General features: G+C 34.1%; 1 protein-coding gene across 1 annotated transcript; it reads left to right on the top strand.

Annotated features, from left to right (window-relative positions):
- The first annotated feature begins 1,111 nt into the window (after positions 1 to 1,111).
- LOC100248122 (uncharacterized) lies at positions 1,112 to 6,832 on the top strand. The gene is made up of 7 exons (XM_002268308.5): positions 1,112 to 1,445; positions 1,549 to 1,654; positions 4,003 to 4,086; positions 5,125 to 5,164; positions 5,783 to 5,851; positions 5,977 to 6,086; positions 6,532 to 6,832. The coding sequence occupies exons 1-7, from the start codon at positions 1,427 to 1,429 to the stop codon at positions 6,665 to 6,667; spliced, it is 564 nt and encodes a 187-aa protein (XP_002268344.2). The 5' UTR covers positions 1,112 to 1,426; the 3' UTR covers positions 6,668 to 6,832.
- Positions 6,833 to 8,866: the final 2,034 nt, after the last annotated feature.

The raw sequence follows: 8,866 nt of genomic DNA, 5'->3' as shown, positions 1-8,866 counted from the left end.
TCTACTCCCATTCTGGTCATTCTCCATGTATGTTTTGATTTCCATATGTGCATGATTGATTAAAGTATCCATTGATTTTCCTATTGATTGTCACGTTAGCTTCATTTTATTAGTAGAGACTCGACTTTAGGGACTTAGAGGGGTGCTACGGTCTTTACTATACCTTCCCGATGAGTAACTTGACCCCCAAGCCCGATCCTGTTTTTCACATACCACCTTTTCCAAAATAAGGAGTCATACTTAGGGTTTTCTTTCTTATTTTGTTTACCCTTTTAAAAATAAAACAAAAATAAGTGGCGACTCCAAGTTATTTTCTAATAAATAAAATCATTTTCAAATAATAATCGAGCTCGCCATCGAGTGAAAACGTGTGGGTTGAAATGTAGGGTCTACAATGACCTAACTTGTTTTGAATACTGCCAATTAACAAACTATTCTGGAAGAAAATTGAGATTTTCTTCTATTTAATCACATAAAAAAATTAGGCCAAACATAACAACATATGAATTAGGAAGATGAAAGTGAGATTTTGAAGAAAGTGAGGAAGACGACCCAACGTATTTTGAACACTGCCAATAAACGAAATATTTTGGAAGAAAAATGAAGATTTTCCTCTATTTTATCAGATAAAAAAATAGGGTCTTTTCCAAGTCATTGCCATGTGTGCAACCAAAGAGTTTTTTTTTTTAAATCTGATGTGTCATTTTCATGGGCATTTTTGTCACTAATAGTTTCATCACTTATGCCACTTATATGAATTGAAGACCATTTTTTAGGCCCAACCGGGTTCAAAGCATAATTCTCCCTTTAATTTGAATAAAAAACAATTTAATTTAGCGTCTATTTATGATATCGAACCTTATCTTTTCAATAAGTTTTTAAAAAACACAACAAATTATGTAGCATTGCTCGGACATTTTTAAGTTTTATAATTTTTATTTTTATTTTATTTATATTCTTATAATTTAATTTAATTTGTTTATACTTTTTATATTGGTTTTATTTATTTGTACTTTGTTCCACGGTTTAAATTTTATGGTTGGTTACGCGGTCTTAGCAGTTTCGTTTAATTTAATGTGAAATTGATATTGACAGCCGCTTTTTTTTTTTTTCTTATTATTTAGAATCCTAGACTAAAGAAAGAAGCTCTCGAAGATTTTAACAATTCTAAGGTGCTTTGAAGTAATCGATTATTATTTGGAAAAATTTTTGAAGATTCGATGATAATTTGAAGGATTCTTGGATGGTTTGTTTTCGAGTGATGGGTTTGAAATCCGCCAGCAAGTGGACATGCGGTTGCCACGTGGCGACGCATGAAACCTGTATCTGTTGCTTGTTTCTATTCGTCGACTTATCGTACAGAGTTTGACAATAATCAACAGATTCTGTGAAGTGTTTGGCTGTGAAGAAAATCCCTAAATTCCACATGGAAAAAAACTCCCAAGGTGCAGTATGGTTTCTTCATCATTAAACCATTAATTTGATACGGATTCAGTGCTGGAGTTGAGTTTGATGATGTTTGATTAATTATTTTTGTGGGGTTTGAAGACAAGCAAGAGATGGATCAGCAAAGAGAGCAGTTGGGTAAGGAAGCATCCGAGGTTAATGCATTGAAACGTGTTTCTGATGATATCATCCCTCACATTCTCAACTTGTGAGTCGCTTGGCTTCCCTCTTCGCCTCTTCCTCAAGCTGTGTTTTATCAGCATATGAAATGCAAAATTGGAGTAACAGTTGTGGATTTTTCAATCATCTCATTTTCAACGATTTTTGTGCATTTCAATCTCTTTGAATCTACCATTTGAACTTGGTGGGTAAATTTTATGTTTTCAGTAAACTTGGTTCATGGAGAAGGTACAATATCATCCAACTTGATTTTTACTCTTACATTATTTATTGCCTATTTGACAGTGGTACAGATTGTGAGTGCACCATTATGTCCTTCTAGGGAAGGTAAGGGATCAATTCTGTAGTTTAGACGAATCAGAAGAGCCATTTCTGTTACTCTAAAATGGAGATGCCAGGTGATTATGGTAGAACCTATAGTGATTGGAATTAGTCCTTATTATTTTTATGACAGTTATTGGGGCTGGAGACAGATAAAACCACAACAGCTGGTTCTTTCCTTAGGTAGCTGGTGGATCATTGATTTTGTGGATAGTACTGTGGAAAATGCACAAAATGAGGTCTTACGCTACGATTAGATTTATTTGATAAAAGGAAAAGTAGCAATAGTGTTGTTTTTATTGGGTGGAATGTAGTTTTTTGGTCTTGGTTTTTTGCCTTAATGATAATGCACTCTTGCTCTCTTGTTGTAGTCAAACATGGAGAAGTTGGAAGGCTTGAGGACTGTTGGACGGTATTATGGTACTATCAGTTCAGATGAGCCCATGGTAATGGAGGTGAAGTCTTGTTATATGTGTGTCAATTGGGTTATTGCAAGATATGTTTATCTCTTGTATTCCCTATTCCCTAGTTAACAGTGGACTGACCGGAACTCATGGATCTAAGCCTTTTGTAGGGGTGTCTGATGTAAATCTTTTGGCAATGTGATTCGTGTAGTCAATTCTCTTTTTTTGCCCTTCATTCCAGCATTAGATCCTTGGGATTTCTATTTTACCTATATTAAGAAATCATGATCCATCCACAAAGAAGCTGCTGACTTAGGACCATAGTTTTAGGTATTTCATTTCAGGACACTACAGTTGAGGTATTGAGCCTTCTGCTGTACTTATGGTGTCCCAGTTCTTTGCATAGTGGAAGTTAGTTGGTAGACTGTTCATTGAATATTTGGGTTAACGTGCAAGATGTTCACTGAATTGCACAGGAGAAGAGAATGAGTTTAAAAAGGACAGGTATCCATCAGAGTTGCAGATAAATGAGATTACAAATCAGAAAAATTTGGTGGGAATGTGTAATTATGAGCTGCTTTAGTAGTTCTTGGTGGAGCTTGCCTTATAACTTATTGTTGCCATCAAGGTATGCAGTAGTAGTTGATATGATTGCATCTAAATCAAACATTGGAGAAGTTAGGATTGAAGGGTTTTCTGTTGAAGCATTTAAGGTTTTCCTAGGAGCATTCACATGAGGAAATGTATACAGGTGCACTCTTAAAAATAATGGACATGAAAGGCTTGTGGTGATTTTAGTATAGGCTGGTGAGAGATGAAACTAATGCTAGAACTTCTTTTGCATGGGTGTGATGAGTAATAGCTGGCATTGCGCAGGATATCATGTGATTTGACAAACCATGTTTTGCAGTTACCCTAGTGTAATTGTAAAAGCAGAACAAAAGCTTTAGAGAGTGGTCTACTTATTGAATTCTTATCTCTTGGTGTGGCTGCAAGATGATATCTCTAGACTCTAGGATAGTTGAACAATGTTTTTCACTAGGTCTCTTTGGAAGAGACCATAGTCATAAAGTGCGTTTGTATTCTGGACAAAGTGGTTTGAAAGGTTTCACAGGTTCCTTGAGGTGTTCGTTTTTCCTATATATTTTATAATCCCTAATTCCGCATCAAATACTGGATTTAACTTGCAGGTGTAGGTGTCGCTTTTGTTTACATATCATGTACATTGTATGGGTTGGGATCCAGATTTGAGTTTTCTTTATATTTCCTACTTTTTCATTGTTTGTTTTTTCGCAAGATTGTGGGAGATTTTCTTCAGGTTACTGAGACTAAAACAGAAAATCTATGTGGTTTCAGGTATTAGATATCCAGAAACTAGGGTTGAAGTCATTGGGCCTTTGTGGCGCTGTAACTATATTACAGGATTGCTCTGTAAATTAAATTCATACCATTTTCCCCTTCTACCATGGAGTATTGCATATGCTTGAGTTAGTGTTAAATACAATAGTTGGTAGTTTGATGAAATAGCATGATACCTCAACGGCCTTTTATGAACACAAAATGTTTTAGTTTTATGGTTTCCATATCTATCAAAATGCATCCATTGGTCACTACTTAGTTTTCCCCTTAAAATTTTTATCAACTATTTCAGATATGGGGCATGTGCTGCACCTCGTGATTTTGAAATCTATGCTCCAGATGCAACATTTGAGGACCCACTTATGTGCGCTCATGGGTATGTATGTGTATTACTTAACCTACCTTGAGGTGAAATATTAGATTATTTTATTCACTAAAATCTAGGATCCAGCAATTAAACAGTCTCCTTCATGAGTCCTTTTCTGGACATTAAGCTGCTTGGTTGTTCTTATCCATTTGTTTCCACAAAAGAAAAATCAGAGAAAAGAATCTTTCTTTCAGATAAATGCGAAGGCATTTGATTTTATTTATAAATATTATATAAAAATGCATCTGCAAGTATTTGCATAATTGAGAAAAACAGGACTGGTATATCCTGCACAATTCCTGGAATTGGCACCTGAAAAATATAAAAGAGGCTAGCCTTCTGATCATTTTAAGGAAGTTCCTAATCATTATCTCAGAATATCAAAACTATTCTGCTGAGGAAATCAGTTCAGGTACTTAGTTTCCTAAAGCACCAAGTGGATCCCTTAAGATTAGAAAGAATGCAACATTGGTTGATAAATACTATTGAGAAGCAGAACCTAAAATTGGTTTCAGAAAGTCCTGCTACTACTGAGCATCAGGAAATTGGTACTTTATTAGGAAAGAGTTTCCTAAATAAAGGATATAATATTTAATTATTTGAGAGAATTTTCTTTTAATATATAGGTTAGTAATTTTGTCCCCCATTCATCTTATGGTATGCCTTATAACAGCAAATGCTTGACATTTCCATCATACTGAAAGACACCTCGGTGTACAACATCCATGCATTCCTTTTCTGTCCTTGCAACAAATGCTTTCATAAACCCAATTGATGGTAGTTAACCAAAACTTGTAAATGGTGCATCAGCAAAATTCCTCATGTTTAGGCTATGTCTCCAGAGCACAATTTGCCATTGCTTTAGAGAAGCTTCATATGAATATCAATAATCTCTTCTTTGATTGGTTTATTTAATTATTTCTGACTAGAATCTTTTTCCACCAATATTATTACTAGAATTGAAGCTCCATATGAATCTTGATAGTCCAATTTCTAATTAACTGGTAATTAGCATCTTTCAAGAGTAATTTTTACTATTGGTTGCAGAGTGAAGCAGATTAAATCAGCATTCTATTCGCTTTCCAAGGTTGTATGAACTTTACCTTCAGTAATCTTTTCATTCATGTTATTTAATTCTTCAAGACTTCCTTATTTGGATCTGTTGCACTGACTTATAGAAGATATTCTGTTGAGGAAGAGTTCTGCTCTTGGGCGTCTTCTTCTATTAAAAATAATTTTGTTAAATAACCAGGAAAAAGAAGAAAACTATGGTTGAATGTGTTAAGTTGATCTGAACCAGATTCATTGTTTTTTTTCCCACTCTATGAAAATAGCCAAGGGACTAGAAATGACCACACATGTGACCTGTTGAAGCATGTAGATACAGTTTGAAAGAATAATACATTGATTGTTAGTACTGTGTTGGAATATTCAAAACAATACATAAATGCATTAAAGTAAGTTGAAGCTGCTATTTGATATGCTAAAGAACATGGTCTCTTTGTGACTCTGTCTAGCATCTCTAAAAAAGTAATTTTGGAGAGTGTTCCATATATACTCCACTGCCAACTTCTATTCTAGAAGCATTTACTTATTGTTAGGCACAAGTCCTGTGTGGGAACTTTAGGATTTGAAGAAACTTATTTTCCAAATGGCGAAAAACTTTGTTCTACCATAATGAGAAACTTCTTTATCTAACTTTCAGGTATTTAATGAGTCAAAAATTGTGGAATACAGCATCAAAGAAAATCTAATTTCACCTGAAAAGACAGAGGTTTGAAATATTCTCTTCAACTTGCTTCAATATTATTTTAAGATTGCAAAGATTCTCTTTCTCTTAGTCTTATTTTATGTTTGATTCTTGCATATAGATTTGAATTCTTGATAAACTGAATTCAGATATTAATGGACAACAAGCAACACTATAAGTTCTTGGGGAGAGGCATAGATATGATATCACTCATCAAGCTGCATGTTGAGGGAGGCAAAGTCGTTCGCCATGAAGACTGGTAAGCATCAGTCTGTGTTATTTAATTCTGAAACAAAGTATACATTACTTCTATTGACTTGCTCTTTAAAAGGAAACAAAAGAGGGGGAGGGGGAGGGGGAGGGGAGGAAGGGGATAAGTTATGTAGGGCTTTCAAATCTAAGGTCTGTAAACCTGTGAAACCAGGCCTCTCTACTTGTTTTGCTATTCTGCAAACACAGTAAGATGTGTACATGATTCAAATCATATGTTGGCTCAAACGCACTGGACTTAACTAATAGTATAAATGCTTAAAATGAAAAACATATATCAAAACTGGACATCATGCGATGCTAGTCTAGGTGGTGAGACATATATAAGTAATGAGGTTCTGTGTTTTACCATTTTTTATTTTTCAATAATGTTGATTTTCCATTCATCCTAACTTTAAGATGATTAAATATTGTGCTGCATTAAATGTGTTCAGGTGGGACAAAAAGCCCCTGTTGAACAGAGAGACAGCTAAGCTGCCATTGGTTGGCCGAATTGTGGAAATGACTCGCAGGGGTTCAATGCTGGTAACTCATGTGATGATGAGGTTTGGGAAGGATCCAACCGTGTAAACCACTTTAAAACCAAAGCCAGAGATATAAATTGTGTTTTGTTCATGCTTAGGTGTGTGTATTTGTGTAATCTGTGTTTTCTTCTTTCTTAGGGATGATATATAAGTGAAACATTGTGCAACTCTGCTTATGTTCATGATTTATAAGTGAAACATTGTTAGGACATAGCTTGGACATTCTAGCTTAGTTCACAGTTAAAAGACTGTACCAGCCCCTTTGAAAGATTAATAAGAAAGGATGTAAATGCAGCAATGTAAATAATTCTGGCTTTACAATTCAAGAACAAACTTTAAAACACAAAAGATTCTTTTAAATAAAAGAAAATGCAAATAAGGAAATAAGGATGCAGAGGAAAAACAAGCCTTAGGTCGATTTAGGGGAATTTCAAGGATGCAGATATAAATACTAGTGATTGAGCTTTGAGCTTTGTTATACAGCCTGAATGGGATTTTAAGTCTGTTCATTGTATCTTGGAATTTCAAGAAAGAAGTTGGGACTTCAAGAAAAAGAAGAGAGAAGGGTTGATTTAGGGGAGAAAACCTCGATCTAAACGATAGGAGAAAGAAAAATAGACTTCTTAAGAAAAAAGGATTCTACTACAATAGAGACTCGATAGTATCAAAAGCGGATCAATCACAATATATCATATATATATATACACTTTGATCTCATTGTTTTGTACCTAATTTGTGTTTCTTTACTTTATAGCTTGGTTCCATTTTTTGTGTTTTGGTTTACTTTAATTGTACCCTGGTCAAGATTACAAGTTCTATAGGGAGGGCATGGTAGGTATTGGAGCCTAAGTTTTGAGAGATGGAGATGGAAAGTGAAGAAAGGTAGAGTTATGTAGAGCATAGAATGAAGCACAAGTACAACAGATATGAATTCATGATTACAAAAGCAAATGATTGAGGGATCCAATGCCCATTGCTGGGTGGGGCATGGCTGAAGTGAGATAAAAAGATGACTCAATTATGCACTGATTATTGGGAGTTTCAGACTTGAGGCCACCCCTTACTTCGATGCAAATATACACTGATCATAACAACAGAAAAGAAGAAAAAGGCTTTTCAAGCAGAAAAGAGAAAAGAGTTGATGCTGCTACTGCTGCTACTGCTACATGCTACATGCTACATGCTCAACTCTCTTTTCCTAAAGACTGCAAAAGCTCTTGCTGTGGAAACTTTGTCTCCATGGCCAAGCTTTTCTAAATATGCCAGTCTTCACCCTTACCTTTGTCGTTGCCTTCGAGAGAGAATTTATATCTCAAAAGAGTGTACAAACGAGAAAAAAAATTTAAAAAAGTGTGCAGATGTTGAATACTTTACTGCATTTATTGCCCTTTGAAAGAAGTCGCTTTTGTTGGGCTTTGCTTTTCGTGTCTTTTCTTTTATTTCGCTTTTTTCAACCGTAATCATTCCTCGATCATGCTCCTCAGATCGTAATCCCAAGACGGCTAGCTTTTATCTATATATTTTACCCACAAAACAAGTGAGAGAAGGAGACAAGGAGAGAAGGTTGATGGTTATCATAGCACCAAAGGACCCACCCCCTCCCCCCAAATAAAGTTTATTATCTTCTATTTCCTTCTTGATTTATTTGTTAAGCCCTCTTTTATTGACATAAGGCCTCATGAAGATTATGTTAATTTTTTTTTTAATATCATCCCAATTCTTCACTCATCTTAAGCTATTCATTTTCATATAGTATTAATATATTAATTTAAAAACATGATATAGAGCACCTAAGTTCTCTCCTTTGGCCAATAAGTTTGTTTAATGGTGGGAAATTTTATTTATGCATTTTGACCGATGAAAAATATTTAAGAGTATGTCCGGACCATAAATTTTTTTGTCTCAGATGAAGTTAAGACTATATTTGATTCCTAGAAATTATTAAGGAAGGACAAAAATTATTAAAGAAAATGATTTCTTATGTTTCGTTTTATTGTGAAAAATACGAAAGAAAGTTAAATAAGATTAAAATTAGTAAATATATATATATATATATATATATATATATATATATATATATATATATATATATATATATATATATTAAATATATTTTTTATTTTTCTTCATTTTTTCCCTTTTCTATTTTTATGTTTTATTCTTCCCCTTGTATTTTTCTTCAAAAACGGTAATTAAAAATAATTCTTAAAAATAAGTTTCACTTGTTTAAGGACAAAATTCTATT

This window comes from Vitis vinifera, chromosome 13 (genome assembly GCF_030704535.1).
Source record: "Vitis vinifera cultivar Pinot Noir 40024 chromosome 13, ASM3070453v1".
Classification (NCBI taxonomy): Eukaryota; Viridiplantae; Streptophyta; class Magnoliopsida; order Vitales; family Vitaceae; genus Vitis; species Vitis vinifera.
The sequence above is the reverse complement of the archived record's forward strand: the minus strand, read 5'-3'. Positions and strand labels throughout refer to the sequence as shown.

Excerpts from the sequence above, each read along its gene's own strand:
- LOC100248122 (XM_002268308.5), top strand. Across the intron at positions 1,655-4,002 it reads ATCCCTCACATTCTCAACTT|ATATGGGGCATGTGCTGCAC; the intron begins GTGAGTCGCTTG and ends CAACTATTTCAG. Across the intron at positions 5,852-5,976 it reads TTTCACCTGAAAAGACAGAG|ATATTAATGGACAACAAGCA; the intron begins GTTTGAAATATT and ends AACTGAATTCAG.